The sequence below is a fragment of the Carcharodon carcharias genome, chromosome 8 (assembly GCF_017639515.1).
Source record: "Carcharodon carcharias isolate sCarCar2 chromosome 8, sCarCar2.pri, whole genome shotgun sequence".
Taxonomy (NCBI): Eukaryota; Metazoa; Chordata; class Chondrichthyes; order Lamniformes; family Lamnidae; genus Carcharodon; species Carcharodon carcharias.
In genome coordinates this window covers 68,932,772-68,954,285 of record NC_054474.1, presented here as the reverse complement: position 1 = coordinate 68,954,285, position 21,514 = coordinate 68,932,772, and the positions used below count along the sequence as shown (strand labels likewise).

The window sequence follows — 21,514 nt, the reverse complement described above, 5'->3', positions numbered from 1 at the left end:
CTTTTAATATAAAAGAAGGTAAGGGAAATAATAACATTTTGATTTTAGCATGAACGAAATCTAGACACGTGGAATGAGATAAGACATCAAGGGAAAAAGCTAATTATTGAAATCTGTTACAAGTCATTGAATAAGATTGAGACTATGGATGCTGGGTTGTGCCAATACATCAGAGCCATATGGATAAGCATAAATACAATTGTACTGGGGAATTTTAAATGGCTGGTGATTAACCAAGAGATCCATAGTGGGACCAGGAATCAAGAGATTTACTTCCTATGCATGTTGAAACAACTGAGAAAGGAGAAAACCCTGGATTTGGTTTTGTGCTACTAGATGATTGAACAAGTTAGGAGACATCTTTGAAATGGTGACCATAATATAATTGAATTTGGCATCATATATTCCATAATTAAGGAAAGTACATAAAGGCCTTAATTTTGGTAAAGTGGACTTTTAGGTAATGTGAAAATAGCTAACCAGACTAGAGTGGCTTTTTAAGGGGATAAAGTTGGGACTAAAAAGGAAATACCTTTAAAGGTGCAATGTCAGAACTACAAAGTCAATTGATACTATTGGATGAGAGGATGTGTGAACAAAGGGAAAGATTTGGAAAAAGTGTGTTTTACAAATTTATGTCTTAAGGTGTATAGGGATGGGGTGGAATTTTTTCTTTGATAAGAAAGCTGGTTGGACAGATGAAAGTAGATGAGATTAGGAACTCAGAAAAATAATCACCATAAAAGATCTCTGTGAACACATCTGGTGTAACCAGTGTCAGGCAGGTAGTGGAGGCTTTGAATGAGGCTCATGGGGAAGGGGAAGATATCCAAAGTAGTTTCTTTTAGTGTTCATGAAAGAAGTCCTTGACTCTTTCCTGAAAGTGAGGGTTGATTTTTGCAAGAAATAAGGAAGACATTTTAAGAATGTGTTAACTAGGGATAAGGAAGTGAATGAGAACATTGGAGATGCTGAAAAAAAGAATAAGGCCCTTGGGCCGGTTGTATGGCAGAAAAGGGGGCTTCAGGAAATTATTTAGTCAGAGAATCATTAGAAATGGACATTGTCACAGAATCGCAGAATTGTTACAGCACAGAAGGAGTCCATTCAGTCCATTGTGTCTGCACCAGCTCTTGGAAGGAGCAATTTGTCTAGTGCTATTCCCTTGCATTGTAGCCCTGCTGATACTTCATTTTCAGATAAAAATCCAATTCCCTCTTGAAATTCTCAATTGAACCCACCTCCACCACACTCTCAGGCAGTGCATTCCAGATCCTAGCACTAAAAGAGGGCAAAATTTTCCGTGCCCGTTGGCGTTGGGCATGTTTGGCAGTGTGAGCGGACAATATGACGAGAAGGCCAAAAATCAGTTTCACAATGTCATGAAACCAGTTTGCGATTGTCCACCCTGGCTGTCAGTGGCGGGCCGTGTTTCCTGCATTGGACGTCAGGAACTTCATTGTAATACATCTGCATATCATTATAAACCCAGCTCGCTGAAATAATCCCCACGCGCTGGATCATCTGAGGATCACGCTGACATATTTCACAACTGTACATAAGCAACGTACATCTGGCGAGCTGCCCTTCAAGGTTTGTTTGCCTACCTTGCATCAGTCAGCACTCACAGTCATCAGAACCAGGCTTTGCCTGCAGCACCGCACACTATTAAGGGGGGCTCAAGGGCTGGTCTGTACCAACCAGACCAGCTGCAGGTTTTGGCCTTGCTTGGGGAAGGGGGAGAAGTGGCCTCAGGCAAGGGAAGAGGCTGCAGGGTGAGGGCTGTAGTGGGGAAGGGGGGGTATCCCACAGTGTGTGTGGGGGCACATGTTGTTCTGTGCAAATGGCCTCAAGAGGGTGAGGGCTGGGGAGGCAGTCTGCAGTTGGGGAAAGTGAGGATGTATGTGAGAGAGTAAGTTGTGATTTCCCTTGAGCTGGCAGTGAGTGAGATGCCAGCAAATGTGTGAGTGTGTGAGTTCAGAGTGATGAGATGGTTGCCATACCCTGGTGGCACAAATGAGATCATTCATCCTTTATCTGCATTGGATGGCCAACCTCTTCTGCGGAACATTGACGCTGCCATCACCTACCAAGCTGGAATGGTAATGTTGATGCCCTCTTGTGACCAGACTGGGTTAGAGGTTATCATGTTGGGTCTCCATGACGTCCAAAAGGCGCTCGAGGGACTCGTCAATGAACCTGGGGCTGCAGTCTTTTTGCCTTTCAGGGCCATGTCATCTTTGCAGCAGCCCTGGGCTGGAAGCACTGAGCTGTATGCACGCAGCTGCATTTTAAATCGGAGCCCGCCTGCCATCAAAACGGCATGTTTCTCAGGAATGCATGATGAATGAGGTGGGATTGTGATGATAAGGCTTGAAAAGCCGCCATTACGACCATTGGGTAGAACATCCTTTTCCCCTCACTTACTGCAAATCTGGGACGAATCCTCCCAAAGTTTCTCCTTATGTCTCTATTTCTTCTTTTGCTAATTACCTTAAATCTGTGCCTTCTTTTTCTGAATACTTCCACCAATGGAACAATTTGTCCCTATCTGCTCTGTCTAGACCCCTCATGATTTTGAATACCTTTATCAAATCTCCTCTCAATTTGATCTTCTCCAAGGGAAACAGCCCCAATTTCTCCAGTCCATCTACATAATTGAAGTTCCTCATCCTTGGAACCATTCTCATCAATCTTTTCTGCACTGTATCTAATGTCTTCACACCTATCCTAAAGAGTGGTACAATTCTCCAGTTGAAGCCAAACCAGTGCTCTATACAAGTTTAACATAACTTCCTTGCTTTTATACTCTATGCCCCTATTAATAAAGCCTAGGATTCCATGCTTTATTAGCTGTGCTTTTAACCTGTCCAGCTTTGTGTGCATAACTCTCAGGCCCTCTGCTCCTGCACCCACTTCAGACCTGCACCATTTATTTTATATTATCTCTCTGTGTTCTTCCGACCAAAATGAATCACTTCACACTTCCCTGCATTGAAATTCTTATGCCACTTTCACCAGCCCATTTCACCAACCTATCTGTGTCCTTTTGACGTTCTATACTACCCTCCTCACAGTTCACAATGCTTCTAAGTTTCATGTCATCCACAAATTTTAAAATTGTGCCTGTACACCAAGGCCTAGGTCACTAATATATTATCAAGAATGCCAAGGGTCTTAACACCGCTCCCTTGGGGAACTCCACTATAAACCTTCCCACAGTCTGAAAAACATCCGGTAACCACTACTCTGTTTCCTGTAAGTCAGTCAATTCCATATCCATGTTACTACTGTCTCTTTTGTCCCTTGAGCTACAACTTTGTTCACAAGTCTGTTGCACAGCATTTTATCAAATGCCTCTGGAAGTCCATGTACAACACATCAACAGCTTTACCCTCATCAACCCTCTATGTTACCTCATCAAAAAACTCCAGCAAGTGAGTGAAACTTGAACCAAAGGATTGGAGAAGAGAAGACAGACCTTGAAAAAGAGTGGCCCTAAATTACAGGCCCGTGATCCTGATATTGGCTGTGGATAAGATGTTAAGATGTTATCTTGAAGGGCATCGAAATATCTAATTAGATATTTAGTCAGTGTAGTTTTCTAGGGAAAGATCATGCCTGACAAAGCTGTTAGAATTCTGTTGGCAAGATTTTTCTTTAAGATTTCTGCCGATGCAGGTTGCCCCACAGCCATTTAACGCCCTGAGGAGCATTAGTCGGCTGGAGGGGGAGCTCCCTCCCCCCATTCAGGTGGAAGCCCTACCTCAGAGAGCTGCCAGCCAATCTTATTGGCCGCCAGTTCTGTAGTTCCAGGAATGCCGCAGGGAGCCAGGAGCCCAGGCCAAAGGTAAGTATGGGGTGTGGGGCTCATGGTGGGCTCAGGAGGGGAGGTTTCATTAGTGGGGGTAGGATTGGGTGGGGGTTTGTGTTAGCAAGGCCACAGAGTGAAAGGAGCACTGGGGAGGGGGGTTGGGGGGGGGGGGGGGGGGGGGGGATGCAGGGAGGGTGGGGCAGACCTTGGGAGGATTATCCCAATCAAGAAAGGGGCCAGAACCAGTGCTTGAAGTGCTCTGCCCCCTTCCCCAGTTGTCAACCGAAGCCTGAGCACGTTAACCTGCCGGGCTTCACCCACCAGCACCACCCCCCCACCCCCACACCCCCTACACCCCCTCCCCACCACTCCATCCTGATCTCCTCCCCCTGGCCTCAAAATTGTGGCCGGGTAGGAAGTTGCCCTTAAGTGGCCAATAACTGGCTAATTAAGGGCCTCAACTGAGGTGAGGGCGGGCAAGCTGTCCTCGGCCTAACCAACCTCTTGTAAAATTTCTTACAGGTTGGAGGCCACCTGGAGAGTTTTACAGGTCCCCATACCTGTAGACCCACTAGCAGGGGCCCATTAAATTTGACCCATTGGGGAGTTATTGAAGGTTGTGACCAAAGGAAATCAAGGTTTAGCAAGGCTTTTGCCTTCATTGTCTCCACATCCAAAAAAAAACTGGTCTGACTGGGTTTGTTTTTCTTTTATGATTTGCCATATTCAAATGGTATCTTCTGCTGATTTATGGTTCAGATTGCAATAATTTTAATATCAGTTTTCAAATTTGATTTTTTGTTGAAAAAAGAGACATGCTGCTGAAGCTTTTCATCTGGTACTCATCAGAACAGAATATATGCAGGGCTTGGTCCCTGCAAGCAGAAAGAACATGTCTCGGCATTGCGTTGTTTTCAGAATTAATTCCTGCACAATAATTTCCTGGTGCATTCCCCATGGCAACACCTAGACCAATCAGAGTCAACTTGCCAACCAATCAGCACCCTTTTTCTCTTGCAATATAAATTGTTGTTCCCTTTGAAATTTGGTATTCTTGCACCTGCCCTGATGAGTGCAAGACAAAAAGCTTCTACAGCATGTCTCTTTTTTCAGCAATACTCAAGTTCTGTACTTCTAAGTAACTATTAATATTGATTTAATTGTATAGCGTGGTGCAATATTTGCATGTGTGCATTCAATATGTTGGATTAAATATGTATAGCTTACCCTAATATGCTAGTTGAATAATTATATTGGTTTAATATATTTGTCTTGCATTAGTTTACTATCTACATATTTAAAGGTTTAGTATTTCTATCCATGGTTAGCTTAGAGTTGTATGTTATTTCTAGCGACTGAGTTTTGTCTCTGTTTCACAATATGGATCACCTGAACTCCCTCCTCCTCCACAAAGTAATTTTTTTTTTTAAAAATCTGTATGCTATTGCATTTGTAGTATCTTGATTTGTTAATTAAAATCGGTACCAAAAAAATACTTCAGGAAGCAATCTCCAGCTTTCTTTCCCTCGATTTATATTCCCACAATGTAGCAACATAAAACAAGCATCAGTGAAATGCTGAGCAGTCACCATGGATCACATTTACTGTGCAATGACTCATGCTTCTCAGAAGCCCAGGTCTGATATGTTTCTCCTCCCACCTGATTGTTGACGAAATTGTTACATTTATAGGCTGAGCAGTTTCACAAACCAGTGTGAAAATGGATATCCTTTCTGAGTGTTAAACAAGGTAAAATGGAACCTAAGTGTATCCATACATTTTCTTTTTAAAAACGTAATTTTTTTCCCCCTCCTACTGGTTTACATGCAGCCTGTGTAGGTGAAGGTTATGAGGTGTGATGTGGTGGAGGAACTAGCATGCTTTGATATCTGTTCGAAAGAATCACTTATTGAAGCAGCTGCTGCCTGTGTTGTTAACCATTTGGAGGCACCAAAAAAAATTCAGAATCCAAGAGAGTGAAGTTTACAACCCTGTTGAAAGATGAAGTCAAATTTAAATTCAAGGCAGAAGGGTCAAGTGAGAGTCAAGTCTTGTGACAAGAATTAATGGATGGGTTTGAAGTGGTTGCATTTTTTCTTCTCTTAATGCAAATTTCATTTTTGAGATAATCATATTTATTCTGATGGTTTGAGATCACCTGCATTAACTAGAGGGGATGTGTTGTGATTATGTAGGATGGAAATGGTCTCACAGATGTTTTCGCGGTCAATGACATTCAAGCCACATCATGCAATGGCATTGGAGCTACTATGTTTGCAGTTTTTGGAGAATCTATTGAGTATCTGTCAAAACATATTTCCTGTCATAAACTTACCCTATAGGTTCAAAAGAAGGAAGTGTCCCATCTCAATACTTGATAAGGAATTGGACCCTTTTGTTTAGTTTCTATATGAACAAATTTTGGGACATATTTATGGAGAAGAAAATAGTGAAGCCTCCCAATTGCTGTGTTAACAGAAAGAAGCAGGCATGATGAACACTCCATAATGCCGTGATTAGAAGCCAATTGTAAGGCAGAATTCCATTCTACCCTGCTGCTTCCACTCGGCAATTTCCAAACAAAGTGTGCCATACATTCCTCTGTCTTTCCAATCAATCTGTTTCATTTGCATAACAAATAATGTTTGCTGCTGAATTGCTGGAGCGTGAGAGTTTGAAGCCAGTACACCATCAGCATGTTGTCACTGTGCATTGCAGAGAAATAAATACCCAATCCTAGTATCAGTTTGGCTTGAGTGTTAAATTCCAATGGACCAAATCTTTCCCACGATACAGATTTCCTGATCTGAGGAGAATGTTTCAAAAATTGTCTTTTCAGTGCATTAAATGCAATAAGTTCAGTGGCAAACATTGTTGATGCTACATTAGAGATTCAGTCACACTGTTTCCTGTTCAGCATTTCCCCTGTTCAGATTAGCAGGATGAGATTTGAACATTTGCTGCTTTAGTTTAGTTTGTATAACTCTTTTGAGTTCAGGTGTGATCTAGATCCACCTAATACTTTGTCACTTTGCAGGATTTTTGAACTATTTTCCACAGGAAAGAAAATGATGTTACATTCCAAAGGTTGTGTTTTCAAGCAAAGTGTGTTCACACAAATAGTTAAAAAAAACCTAATACTGTTCAACTGAGTAGTTAAAGTGCTAATTAAATAAGATATTACCCCAAAGAATCTAAACAGTGAAACATTAGTCAGCCTGCCGTGGCAATCAGAAGGCAACACACACACACATTAACCTGGATTTTTGCACCCAGGTCGGGCAGTGGGAGTGGCGAAATTTCCCGGCTTGCCTTACCCTCCCCCTGGATGGCAGGATCTTTGTTCTTGTGGGGTGGGGGGGTGGGGTGTTGTGGTTGCAGGATGGAGTCAGGTCCACCATCCCAGATGCAAATCAGAGGCAGCCACAGGGGCTGCTGAGTGCCAAGGCGGGCTGTTTAAATGGCCCACTTTGGTTGTCTGGGACTTTGGACCAGTTGTTTTCTTAAACATAAATCACCTTTATCCCTCACATCCCCTCAGCATCCACCCATCCCCATAGTCCTATAGTCCCTACACCAATTTAGTGCCAACTCATGATCCCCATGGCCCCTTATAACCACTATAACTTAGTGCCAACTCATGACCCATCACTGTTTGCCCTTACACCTTCCATGCCAATTCACCCAGTATTAATCATAGGCAGACATCAGGAGTCATGCTGGGGCGCTCTGTGGGATCTCTCAAGCATCCACGCACAAATACATACACGAGGTCACAAATGCCATTTTTGCAATGGCTGACAATTATGTCAACTTTGACAGAGATCAAGCAAGCCAGGATGCCAGATCACTGGGCTTTGCTGAGATTGCCAGATTCCCACAGGTGCAGGGTGCCAGCGACTGCACTCATATCGCTACAAAATCTCCCAGGCAGCAGGCACTCCAACACAAACAGGAAAGGCTCCCACTCACTCAATGTACAGCTGGTCTGCGACCACAAAAAACTTATCATGCAGGTTTGTGCCAGATTCCCAGGAAGCATCCATGACTCACACATCTTGAGTAGATTGCAGATCCCAGATATCGTCGAGGGACTAACCAGGATCCAGGTCTGGCTCCTCGGTGACAAAGGGTACTCGCAAATGACGTGGCTGATGATGCCTGTGCGGCAGCCTCAGACTCCTGCAGAGGGAAGGTACAATGAGGCTCATGGCGCTAGCTGAACATTGGTGGAGCACACCTTAGGGATTCTAAAGTTTGAATTCTGATGCCTGGACAGATCTGGCGAGCGCTCTAGTACTCCCCAGGCAGTCTCACAGATCACCATGGCTTGCTGCATGCTGCACAACCTGACCCTGCAAAGGAGGGAGGACTTGCCAGATGATGAGATGGAGGAGTTGCATGTCTCCTCCAAAGAGGAGGACCTTGAAGGGAATGATGGTACTGAGTTTGAGGAAGACGAAGCTGCAGGGGAAGAGGCAATAGCATGGGCCAGATGAGGCAGGCCTGCACGTGAGGCCCTCATAGCCACCAGATTCCACGAGAAGGATGACAAGTTACAATGAGTACCCTCTTGAACAAGTGTCCTCCACCATGGGCCAACATTAACACTAGCGTTACTATTCATCTCATTTCAATCATGCACTTCAATTTGAGAATAATTACACATCAGGCTCACATTGTCCTGATCCTTTGAAGGATGATGAAGCCTTAGGAGAAAGTGTCCTTGCTGAGATGAGGTGCTAATTGGAGGAGGGAGTCAGAAAATGCTGCCTCTTCAAGTGTCTCTCCAGCATCCCAATCACAACAGCAACCTACAAGAGCTAGGAGCTGTTGTACTATCCTTAGTGGACTCGTAGCTGTGTGCCTTCAACATGACAAAGCTCCTCAAGGAGATCCATCTCCAGCCATGGGACAACGCACGCTGCGTAACCTCAATACTGAATCAGATAATTCACACTTGGGACAAGGTAGCCGATGACATTCTGCTGCTGTGAATCCATTTAGAGATGACTCTGTCATCTTCCAAATCATACTGACACTCAGCACTCTCAGTTAGGGATCTTGGGCTGCATTTATACACAGCCTGATATGGATGCGGGCCACCTGAGCATGATGACATCAAAGACTTGCCTGCCAGACATAAAAATGGCTCCTCTTTAACGCTGACATTGTGCCCTCCTGGTCAGCCCTGGCCCTTGCTAAGCCCTCAAAGGCAAACGTCAATGCTAATAAAGAGCACACTTCAGCTTCAGAACACCCTCGCACCTATCCCGTCACTCCCCCCCCCGACATTGTCTAAAGCAACCATGTGCACTTCCAGTGCCTGCTCAAGGCCTCTATTGCCTATCAAAAATGACTATTTGGAATTAGCAACAGTGACCCTGGCGAGTGCTCAGGTGAGGGGATGCACATCGCTTCATCCCTAGATTGTGATGGAAGCCTTGTCCCCACAAGACACACAACTTCAGGGTGAGAGATGTTCAAGGTTGGATGTTCAAGTGCCCAGACAATAATATGGATGTGAGGGCCAGAGCTTTGGTGCCTTGAGGTGGCAAGGTGCCCCCACTTATTGGTGAGCTTAGTAGATTTACGCTCTGAAAGTTTCAAATGTGGTTGTCTAACAGTGAGTGAGCTCTGAGTATGGGCTTATAGCATGAAAACCCTGCCGAGAGACAGAGAGTACATGGAGTTGCATGATATATGACCCCTCTCCATGTGTGAACACTTCTCTCCTTGTACACTACATCTCCACCTTTCAAGAATGCAGACGAGATAGGAGAACACCTCTGCCTCAATCTTACAAAGCCAAGAATAAACATGACATGACCCTGCAAAGCATGTGAACAAGGTTCCTTCCACAAGCACACTTAACATTAGGGTCAAGGCATCATTGATGTTTAGAATGATCTGAAAAAGGGCCACACACTGTGGTGATATAGAAACACACCACATAGATGAGAGGCCCATGATAGTGACATCTGCAATAAGTTGGGGGAGACACCATGGTTTCGCTCCTGAATGATTGCAACACAGCTCATCATAAAAAGGAGGCAACCACAAGAATAGATGTGAAATGAGTGTTATTCTATTTACATTTGTGTACATTATATACATGTTTTGAACATCCATGCCACCATTGTGCTCCGAAATCTGTGTAACTTTCCTAACCCTGCCATTATGTCTTGGTGCTTGCCTGACAGTGGAGGTGGGGGCAGCCTGCTGACTGCGACGCTTTAGTGTCTGTGATGACCTTGGTGGGCATCATCTGGAGGCTGCTGGCCTTCTTTGGGTGTCCTGCTGTGGGGCAGGTGCACCCTCCTTGGCCTGTGGAGCTGGAACTGTTGGGGTTACAAGAAGAGGGGATTTGGATGGGCCACAGGGTCCTGGAATCACCTGGGTGCATGGCCCCGGGGTGTCAATCTGCTGGTCCCCCTCCCTATGGGTGCCTGAGGGCCCCTGGCTGACTCCTTGAGGGTAAGGGGCAACTAGAGCGAGATCAAGGTGCCCCGCAGTCCTCTCACATTGACACTGATGGATGCCGCCAAAGGCTACAACAACAGACTGCAGCTCCTCTGTTCTAAGGAAAACAACCCCAGCCTATCTAAAAACAAAAAAACAGCGGATGCTGGAAATCCAAAACAAAAACAGAATTACCTGGAAAAACTCAGCAGGTCTGGCAGCATCGGCAGAGAAGAAAAGAGTTGACGTTTCTAGTCCTCATGACCTTTCGACAGAACTTGAGTTCGAGTCCAAGAAAGAGTTGAAATATAAGCTGGTTTAAGGTGTGTGTGGGGGGCGGAGAGAGAGCTGCGCGTGCCCCCAGTTTCATTTTATTCTTCGGCTCATCCGACGCCTCAACAAGAAACTTTTTCTCTTTCTCTCAAGTGCTAAGGAACGCAAGCTCCAACAACTCATCGACACCAACACCCATCTAGGACCCCCCGCCCCTGCCTGTCCCTCCGTCCCCACCCCATCTTCCAATCCCAGCCCCAGCCGTGTATTCACTATACCCCCTGACCTTCCCCTCTCTGATGCTGAACGTTCAGTGCTCAGCAAAGGACTTAGTTTCATACCCTTACGTCCTCACCTCAATGAACTTCGGGCTCGGCATGATGCTGAACTCTTCTTCCACCGTCTTCATCTCCGGGCTCACTTCTTTGGGCAGGAGTCCTCTCCCCATTCAACGGATCCTTTCACCCACCTCCAATATTCTCCCTCCACCTGGACCCCTCCCTCTGGATTCTTACCTTCTTTTGATCTTTTCATTGAGAACTGTCGGCGCGACATTAGTCGTCTCAATTTCTCTGCTCCTCTCACCCATTCTAACCTGTCTCTCTATGAACTTACTGCACTCCATTCTCTCAGGTCCAACCCTGACATTGTCATCAAACCCGCTGACAAGGGTGGTGCTGTTGTTGTCTGGCGCACTGACCTCTACCTCACAGAGGCTGAGCGTCAATTCGCAGACACTTCCTTCTACCTCTCCCTGGACCATGACCCCACCACTGAACATCAAGCCATTGTTTCCAGGACTGTCACTGACCTCATCTCTGGGGATCTTCCCCCCACAGCTTTCAACCTGATAGTCGCCCAACCTCGGACGGCCCACTTCTATCTCCTATCCAAAATCCACAAACAGAACTGCCCCGGTAGACCGATCGTCTCAGCTTGCTCCTGCCCCACAGAACTCATTTCTCGTTATCTTGACTCCCTTCTCTCTCCCCTTGTCCAGTCCCTTCCCACCTACATCCGTGATTCCTCTGACACCTTACGTCACATCAACAATTTCCAGTTCCCTGGCCCCAACCGCTTCCTCTTCACCATGGACGTCCAATCCCTCTACACCTCCATCTGAGGGCCCTTAGCTTCTTCCTCGAACAGAGGCCCGAACAATCCCCATCCACCACTACTCTCCTCCGTCTGGCTGAACTTGTTCTCACACTGAACAATTTCTCCTTCAACTCCTCTCACTTCCTCTAAATAAAAGGTGTGGCTATGGGTACCCGCATGGGCCCCAGCTATGCCTGTCTCTTTATGGGGTATGTGGAACATTCCTTGTTCCAGTCCTACTCCAGCCCCCTTCCACAACTCTTTCTCCGGTACATCGATGATTACTTCGGTGCTGCTTCATGCTCTCGTCGGGACTTGGAAAAATTTATTAATTTTGCTTCCAATCTCCACCCCTCCACCATTTTCACGTGGTCCATCTCTGACACTTCCCTTCCCTTCCTTGACCTCTCTGTCTCAATCTCTGGTGATAGACTGTCCACCAATATCCATTACAAACCCACCGACTCCCACAGCTACCTCGACTACAGCTCCTCACATCCCGTTTCCTGTAAGGACTCCATCCCATTCTCTCAGTTCTTTCGCCGCCTCAGTCGCATCTGTTCCGATGATGTTACCTTCAAAAACAGTTCCTCTGACATGTCCTCCTTCTTCCTTAACCGAGGTTTTCCACCCACGGTCATTGACAGGGCCCTCAACCGTGTCCGGCCCATCTCCTGCCCATCCGCCCTCACGCCTTCTCCTCCCTCCTAGAAACATGATAGGGTCCCCCTTGTCCTCACTTATCACCCCACCAGCCTCCGCATTCAAAGGATCATTTCCGCCAACTCCAGCATGATGCCACCACCAAACACATCTTCCCTTCACCCCCACTATCGGCATTCCTTAGGGATCGCTCCCTCCGGGACACCCTGGTCCACTCCTCCATCACCCCCTACTCCTCAACCCCCTCCTATGGCACCACCCCATGCCCACACAAAAGATGCAACACCTGCCCCTTCACTTCCTCTCTCCTTACCGTCCAAGGGCCCAAACACTCCTTTCAAGTGAAGCAGCATTTCACTTGCATTTCCCCAACTTAGTCTACTGCATTCATTGCTCCCAATGTGGTCTCCTCTACATTGGAGAGACCAAACGTAAACTGGGCGACCGCTTTGCAGAACACCTGCGGTCTGTCCGCAAGAATGACCCAAACCTCCCTGTCGCTTGCCATTTTAACACTCCACCCTGCTCTCTTACCCACATGTCTGTCCTTGGCTTGCTGCATTGTTCCAGTGAAGCCCAACGCAAACTGGAGGAACAACACCTCATCTTCCGACTAGGCACTTTACAGCCTTCCGGACTGAATATTGAATTCAACAACTTTAGATCTTGAGCTCCCTCCCCCATCCCCACCCCCTTTCTGCTTCCCCCTTCCTTTTGTGTTTTTTCCAATAAATTATATATATTTGTCTTTTCCCACCTATTTCCATTATTTTTAAATATTTTAAAATCTTTTATGCTCTCCCCACCCCCACTAGAACTATACCTTGAGTGCCCTACCATCCATTCTTAATTAGCACATTCGTTTAGATAATATCACCAACTTTAACACCTATGTGTTCTTTTGTTCTATTGTTGGTGACATCTTTTGATGATCTGCTTCTATCACTGCTTGTTTGTCCCTACGACCACAACAACCCCCTCCTCTCTCTCTCTCCACCCGCCACACACACCTTAAACCAGCTTATATTTCAACTCTTTCTTGGACTCGAACTCAAGCTCTGTCGAAGGGTCATGAGGACTCGAAACGTCAACTCTTTTCTTCTCCGCCGATGCTGCCAGACCTGCTGAGTTTTTCCAGGTAATTCTGTTTTTGCCCAGCCTATCTAATCTTTCCTCATAGCTGCAATTTTCAAGCCCTAGCAACATTCTTGTAAATCTCCTCTGTACTCTCTCCAGAGCAATTATGTCCTTCCTGTAATGTGACCAGAACTGTACTCAAAACTCCAGCTGTGGCCTAACCAGTATTTTATACAGTTCCAGCATTACATCCCTGCTTTTGTATTCAATACCTTGCCCAATAAAGGAAAGCATTCCATATGCTTTCTTGACCACCGTGTCCACCTGTCCTGCCACCTTCAAGGACCTGTGGACATGCACTCCAAGGTCTCTAATTTCCTCAACTCCTATCAATAACTTACCGTTTATTGAGTATTTCCTTGGTTTGTTTGCCCTCTCCAAATGCATTACCTCACACTTTTCCGGTTGAATTCCATTTGCCACTTCTCTGCCCACTCAACCAAACCATTGATATAATTCTGAGGTTGACAGCTATCCTCTTCACTATCAACTACATGGCCAATTTTTGTGTCATCTACAAACTTCCCAATCATGCTTCCCATATTTAAGTCTAAATCATTAATATATACAACAAACAGCAAGGGCCCCAACACTGAGCCCTGTGGAACACCACTGAAAACCATTTTCCATTCGCAGAAACATTCATTGACCATTACCCTTTGTTTCTTCTCAGTGAGCCAATTTTGGATCCAACCTGCCATCTTTCCATGAGATCTTACTTCTCTGACCAGTCTGCCATATGGAACCTTGTCAGATGCCTTAATGAAATCCATGTAGACAACATCCAATGCACCAATCTCATCAATCCTCCTTGTTACTTCCTCAAAAAATTCTATTAAGTTAGTAAGACACGGTCTTCCCTTAACAAAGCTATGCTATCTATCCCTGATTAATCCGTTCCTTTTTAAGTGACAGTTTATCCTGTCTCTCAGAATTGTTTCCAATAACTTGCCCACCACCAAACTCAGACTGACTGGCCTATAATTTTCTGGCCTATCCCTCGCACCTTTTTTAAGTAATGGAACAATATTCACAGGCCTCCAATTCCCTGAGAACTCACCCATTACTAGTGAGGATTGGAAAATGATCCTCAGAGCATCCACTATTTCCCCCTTGGCTTCCTTCAACAGCCTGGGATACAATCCATCTGGCCCTGGTGACTTATCCACCTTCAGGGATGCCAGTCCCTCCAGTACTTCCTCTCTCACTATGCTTATTGTAGCTAATATTTCACACTCCTCTTCTTTAACTAGAAAGTCTGCATCATCCCTCTTCTTAGTGAAGACAGAGACAAATTCATTGAGAATCCTGCCCACATCTTCAACATCAACCCACAAGTTGGCATGTACATCTCTGATAGGCCCTAATTTTTCCTTAGTTACTCTCTAGTTCTTAATGTACTGGTAAATCACCTTAGGATTTTCTTTCATTTTACTTACCAATATTTTTTTGTATCCACTCTTTGCTTTCCTAATTTCTATTTTTACTTCACCTCTATACTTTCTATACTCCTCTAGGCTTTCTACAGTATTAAGTCTTTTGTGACTGTCATAAGCTTTCTTTTTTCTGCTTTATCTTAGCTTGTCGGCTTCTGGATAACCAGGCAGCTCTATATTTGGCAGTACCACCCTTTTTCTTTGTGGGGACATGTCTACACGGTGCCCGTAGAATCTTGCTTTTGATTACCTTCCACTGATTTGACATTGTTTTTCCTTCTAATAGCTATATCCAGCCCACTCTCACCTACTCACCTTTCAGCTCTGTAAAACTTGTCTTCCCCCAATTTTGAACTTTTGCTCCTGTTCTATCTTTGTCCTTTTCCATAATGAAGCTAAATCTAACTCTTTTATGGTCACTATCTCCAAAATGGTCTCCCACTGTGACTTCATCCGCTTGCCCAGCTTCATTTCCTAAGACTTAATCTAGAATCATGCCCCGTCTTGTTGGGCTTGTTACGTGCTGGCTAAAAAAGTTCTCTTGATTGCAGTTCAAGAATTTTGTGCCCTCTGTGCCCTTCACACTGTTCATATCCCAGTTAATATTAGGGTAGTTGAAGTTCCCAACGATTACTGATTTTTTTTTTTGTGCTCAGAAATCTGTCTACATATTTGGTCTTCTAACTCCCTTCCACTACTTGGGGGTCTATAGTACACTTCTTGCCGTGTGGTTGCCCCCTTTTTTATTTCTGAGCTCAAACCATATGGCCTCAATTGATGCTTCATTTCATATATTACTCCTCACAGTTGTAATTGATTCTTTAACCAATAATGCTACACCCCCACCTTTTTTTATCCCGCTTCCTATCCTGCCTGAAAACTCTATATCCAGGGATGTTGAGCTGCCATTTTTGCCTGTCCTTAAGCCAAGTTTCCATTATATATCTGATCATATTCCTGAGAAACACTTAGGGACATTTTATCAGGTTAAAGGCATTACACAAATGTAAGTTGTTGCCTTTGACCAAAATATGCAAATCTTGCCAAAAATAAGGCACTGTTGAATTATCTTTGAAATCTTTTGCTGCTGAATATAATAGACAGCATTGCGGAGCTCATTACAGACAAGAATGATTGATTTTATGGTCTTCTTTCTGAATATAACCTAATATAATTTCTAGCTGGTAATATGTGTATATATTTTTCTCTCAATATTATTACTTGCATTGGTGACCAGAAAAATATCAGTAGGCATGTATCAAGATGGTGTCATAAGCAAATTGAACTTCACTTTTGATGATGTCTACGAACTATATAGACCAGTGTGACCAAATACAATTCCCTTGAGACCCTTTTGGTTTCTGTTGCGCATACTTCTTCTGACATGGCAGGTGACTTGTTCTCAGTCTTTGTATTTGCCAGTTCAAATGCATTTATTGTCATTTCCCTCTAACAGTTGAGGCTGACCAGGAGCTTTTGAACTCTATGTGATCTGATGATGAACTTCCAGCTCTTTTTTTTTGTTTAATTATTTCAGTGTTGGTGGTAGAGGCATCTTTCTTTAGGGAACAGGTGATTATTTCCACCATTGCCTCTGTTTTAAAATTCTCATCCTCATGTTCAGTATAAATTCCCTCATGGAATCACCCCACTCTATCTCTGTAACCTCCTACACCCATCAAATTTGGCCTCTTGTGTAACACATACCTCCCTTACCCCACCATTGGTGGCTGTGCCTTCAGCTACCTAGGCCCTAAGCTCTCTCCCCAAACGTTTCTCCTTTTTAAGGTGCTGCTTACAACCTGCCCCTTTGACCAAACATTTGGCTACCTGTCCTCATCTTTCTTTCTTTGGCATGGTATCAGTTTTTGCCTGATCATATTCCTGAGAAACACCTTGGGACATTTTATCAGGTTAAAGGCATTACACAAATGTAAGTTGTTGCCTTTGACCAAAATATGCAAATCTTGCCAAGAATAAGGCACTGCTGAATTATCTTTGAAATCTTTTGCTGCTGAATATAACAGTTAAGACAGCATTGCGGAGCTCATTACAGACAAGATTATGTTGTGGTATTTTGGGATATTTTATTTGGGTCAACCTTGTTGACCTTTGTCATCAGAAACTTCATGCCCATGACAAATACAGCAGTAAACCTATGTCGTATGCTTTAGTCCCGCACAGAAAGTCATACAGATAGTGTCAGCTATCATGCATGTTACTATGAAAATTCAAAATGGACACAGTGGTGTCTGTGTATTTTAGTAAAAATTTAATAATGAATTCAAATGTTGAACTGTGAAAACACCCAGCACTGAGGGCAGGATTTTTAGCTCGTTTGACGGGCAAAAAGGCCTAGTGGCCTTTGCATTTTTTTTGAAAACCTCATCCACAGGCGGGATGTGGTTTCCAAAATCAAATACAAATGAAATAAAAACTTTAATTGTTAATTAAAAACATATGACAGAGTCACATGAGGGGGCATGTTTCATTAATTTTTTGAGCTGTTTAATAATTTTTTCAATATATTCTTCATCTCCCTGAGGCAGCTCTGTGCCTCGGGGAGATTATTCAGCGCTCTTTTGCACACGTGTGAAGTTTACGCTAGGCCAGCTAGCCCTCCTCCCCCTGCCTGTACAGGCAGCGCTCAGTGCTGCTGCTTGTGTATCATGCTGGGCGGGCCTTAATTGGCCCACCCGCGTAAAATCACAGAGCGCTGCCAATCGCAGACACCCCTGCCAATCCCACACGCCAAGGTAAAAATTCTGCCCTAGGTTTTAACCAAACTTGGGTTGTATGTGGAGACAGCAATGTTGAGCTCCATATTATTGGGATAAAGCAAAGTACTTATAGATCTGTCACTAATGGTAATAATGAGAAGAATTTAAGGTGATGAATTCAGAGCATCACAGTTTACAGCATATTGGCTTAGATATGATTTTGTTTCTTCTCTGGCACACAGTACCCATGCTTGAAAGTATCCTATTTTATATCTGTTGCCAAACTGAACATTGTCACAAGAGAGCCTTAAAACTGTCTCTGACATAACTAGGTGAATAGCCTGTGGCTCCTCCTGCATCTTGCCTGTCTATCCATTAGTAAGAAGAGATTTTTCCTAAGAACTTTTCATATGTCATACTTCTGGGATTAAGAATATTTAAAACATTTATTCAGCAGGGTTAGGCTCACTTTCAATTTAACTTTATAGTTCTTATGAATTACACAGGATGAAGGTTGGTCAAAGGTAGTCAAAGGAGATACAGGCAGGCAGTGCAGGAGTCCCATCTTACAATAACTAGCATTCAGTCCTGAATGCTGATGGAAGTGATGGTTCATCTGGGGAGTGCAATCTGAGCCAAATCCATGGTTGGTTCAGCTGTATAGAGGGCATGACGAAGACTGGAAGAGCAATAGTGATAGGAGATTTGATTGTTCGGGGAACAGACAGGTATTTCTGCAGTTGTAGACAAGGGTCAGGGATGTCACTGAATGGCTGAACCCTGAATGGGGAGGATGAACAACCAGCAGTCATAGCCCACATTGGTACCAACAAAATAGGTAGAAAGAAGGATGTGGTCCTGCAGTCAGAATTAAGAGAACTAGGTAGGAAATTAGCAAGCAGGACCTCATAAGTAGTAATCTCTGGATTAGTTCCAGTGCCACACGCAAATGAGTCTAGAAATAGGCGGATAAAGCAGATGAATGTATGATTGGGAAGATGGTTCAGGAGGGGGCCTTTGGATTCCTGGGACATTGGGACAAATTCAGGTGAAGATGGGACTTGAACAGGTTGGACAGGTTGCACCTAAACAGAGCAGGGACCAGTTTCTTCATGGGGCGATTTGTGAGTAGTATTAGGGAGGGTTTTTTATTAATTTGTTCATGAGATGTGGCTAGGCCAGCATTTATTGTCCATCTTTAATTGCTGTTGAGACAGTGGTGTGGAGCTGCATTCTTGAACCGCTGCAGTCCATCAAGTGTAGGTACATCCACAGTGCTGTTAGGGAGCGAGTTCCAGGAGTTTTACCCAGTGACAGTGAAGGAACAGCAATATAGTTCCATATAGTTCAAACTAACTTGGCAGTGATGTGAGAACCAGCAGGTAATACTAAAGAGAATACTGGGAGAGGCAGATGGAAAAGACGAGGAAATAGTAAGTTATTAGGTGGGTTCGGAGTAAGGGGGATAGTAATAAAGTCTAAATTAGTGTTACTGTGCATGTATGTGAATGCGTGGTGTGGTAAATAAGATTCGTGAGATGCAGGTACAGGTAGCGAGGTGGAAATATGATCTTGCAGCTACAACGGAGATCTGGCTCAAAGAAGGGCAGGACTGAGTATTAAACATTTCTTGATATAAGGTGTTCAGGAAAGATAGGATAGCAAGGAAAGGAGCAGGGGTGGCAGTATTGATTAAGGAGAGCATTACAATGCTGGAGAACGAGGACATCCCAGAGGGGTCAGGGACAGAATCTATTGGGCTAGAGCTAAGGAATAGAAGAGTGCAATTATATTACTCAGTGCAGTCCATAGGCCACCAGCTAGTGGGAAAAATGTAGGGGAACAAATTTGCAAGGAAATTACAGAGAGGTGCAAGAATTATAGCATAGTTATAATGGAGGACTTTATCTGAATTAGTAGCAATGTAAAGGGCAGAGAGAGGCAAGAGTTGCTAGAGTGCGTACAGGAGAATTTTCAACAGCAGTATGTTTCCAGTCCAACGAGAAATGAGTCACTGCTAGACCTGGTTCTTGGGAATGAGGTGCATCAAATGGATCAAGTGTCAGTAGGAGAACATTTAGGGGATTTTTTTTTATTTATATAAGCTTTAGGAAACTTCATTCACAAGCAGGATGAGGTTTCCTAAAGCTTTTATTATATAAATTTAAAAATTTTATTTTATAAATAAAAAACGCGAAGGCTGCTTGGGCTTTTCGTCAGTGTTAACAAGCACAAAAATGACTATGTTAATGGCCTTAATAGACCACTTACATTTCAAAATATCATGAGATTGTGTGATGTCCATCACCAAGAGTGGCTCAGTAGCACCACTACTGACCGAGCTGGCCAAGTCTTAACTGACATAGTGCTAGACTGAGTCTGCGGCAGGTGCTGAGTGAATCAACGAGAGGGAAAAACATACTTGACGTCATCCTTGCCAACCTATCTGCCGCAGGTGCATCCGTCCATGATGGAATCGGTAGGAGTGACCACCACACAGTCATTGTGGAGACGAAGTCCTACCTTCACATTGAGGATACCCCCCATTGTGTTGTGTAGCACTACCACTGTGCTAAATGGGATAGGTTTCGAACAGATCTAGCAACCCAAGATTGGGCATCCATGAGGTGCTGTGGGCTATCTTCAGCAGCAGAATTGTACTCGAACACAATCTGTAACCTCATGGCCCAGCATATCCCCCACTCTACCATTACCATCAAGCCAGGGGATCAACCCTGGTTCAATGATGAGTGCAGGAGGGCATGCCAGGAGCAGAACCAGGCAAAGCTAAAAATGAGGTGTCAACCTGGTGAAGCTATAACACAGGACTACTTGCATGCCAAACAGCATAAGCAGCAAGTGATAGACAGAGCTAAGCGATCCCACAACCAACGGATCAGATCAAAGCTCTGCAGTCCTGCCACATCCAGTCGTGAATGGTGGTGCATTATTACACAACTCACTGGAGCAGGAGGCTCCACAAATATCCCCATCCTCAATGATGGAGGAGTCCAACACAGCAGTGTAAAAGATAAGGCTGAAGTATTCGCGACAATCTTCAGCAAGAAGTGCCAAGTGGGTGATCCATCTCAGCCTCCTCCAGAAGTCCCTAGCATCACAGATGCCAGTCTTCAGCCAATTCGATTCACTCATGTGATATCAAGAAATGGCTGAAGGCACTGGACACTGCAAATGCTATGGGCCCTGACAATATTTTGGCAATAGTACTGAAGACTTGTGCTCCAGAATTTTCTGTGCTCCTAGTCAAGCTGTTCCAGTACAGCTACAACACTGGCATCTACCCGGCTATGTGGAAAACTGCCCAGATATGTCCTGTACACAAAAAGTAGGACAAATCCAACCCGACCAATTACCACCCCATCAGCCTACTCTCAATCATTAGTAAATTAATGGAAGGGGTCATCAACCGTGCTATCAAGCAGTACTTGCTTAGCAAATAACCTGCTCACTGATGCCCAGTTTGAGTTCCACTAGGGCCACTCAACTCCTGACCTCATTACAACTTTGGTTCAAACATGGACAAAAGAGCTGAACTCCTGAGGTGAGATGAGGTAAGAGTGACTGCCCTTGACATCAAGACAGCATTTGACCGAGTGTGGCATCAAGGAGCCCATAGCAAAACTGAAGTCAATGGGAATCAGGGGGAAAACTCTCCGCTGGTTGGAGTCATACCTAACACAAAGGAAGATGGTTGTGGTTGTTGGAGGTCGGTCATCTCAGCTCCAGGACATCACTGCAGGAGTTCCGCAGGGTGGTGTCCTCGGCCCAACCATCTTCAGCTGCTTCATCAATGACCTTCCTTTCACCATAAGGTCAGAAGTATGGATGTTTGCTGATGATTGCACAGTGTTCAGCACCATTCACGAGTCCTCAGATACTGAAGCAGTCCA

The 21,514-nt window shown here is 44.5% G+C and overlaps 1 protein-coding gene across 1 annotated transcript in view; it reads left to right on the top strand.

Moving 5' to 3' along the window:
- The first annotated feature begins 3,818 nt into the window (after positions 1 to 3,818).
- Positions 3,819 to 21,514, top strand: part of LOC121281448 (receptor expression-enhancing protein 2-like) — a 104,464-nt gene continuing 86,768 nt past the window's right edge. The window contains exon 1 of the mRNA XM_041194394.1: positions 3,819 to 3,850. Within this exon, the coding sequence (XP_041050328.1) occupies positions 3,819 to 3,850 (32 nt within the window). The remainder of the gene's footprint in view (positions 3,851 to 21,514) is intronic.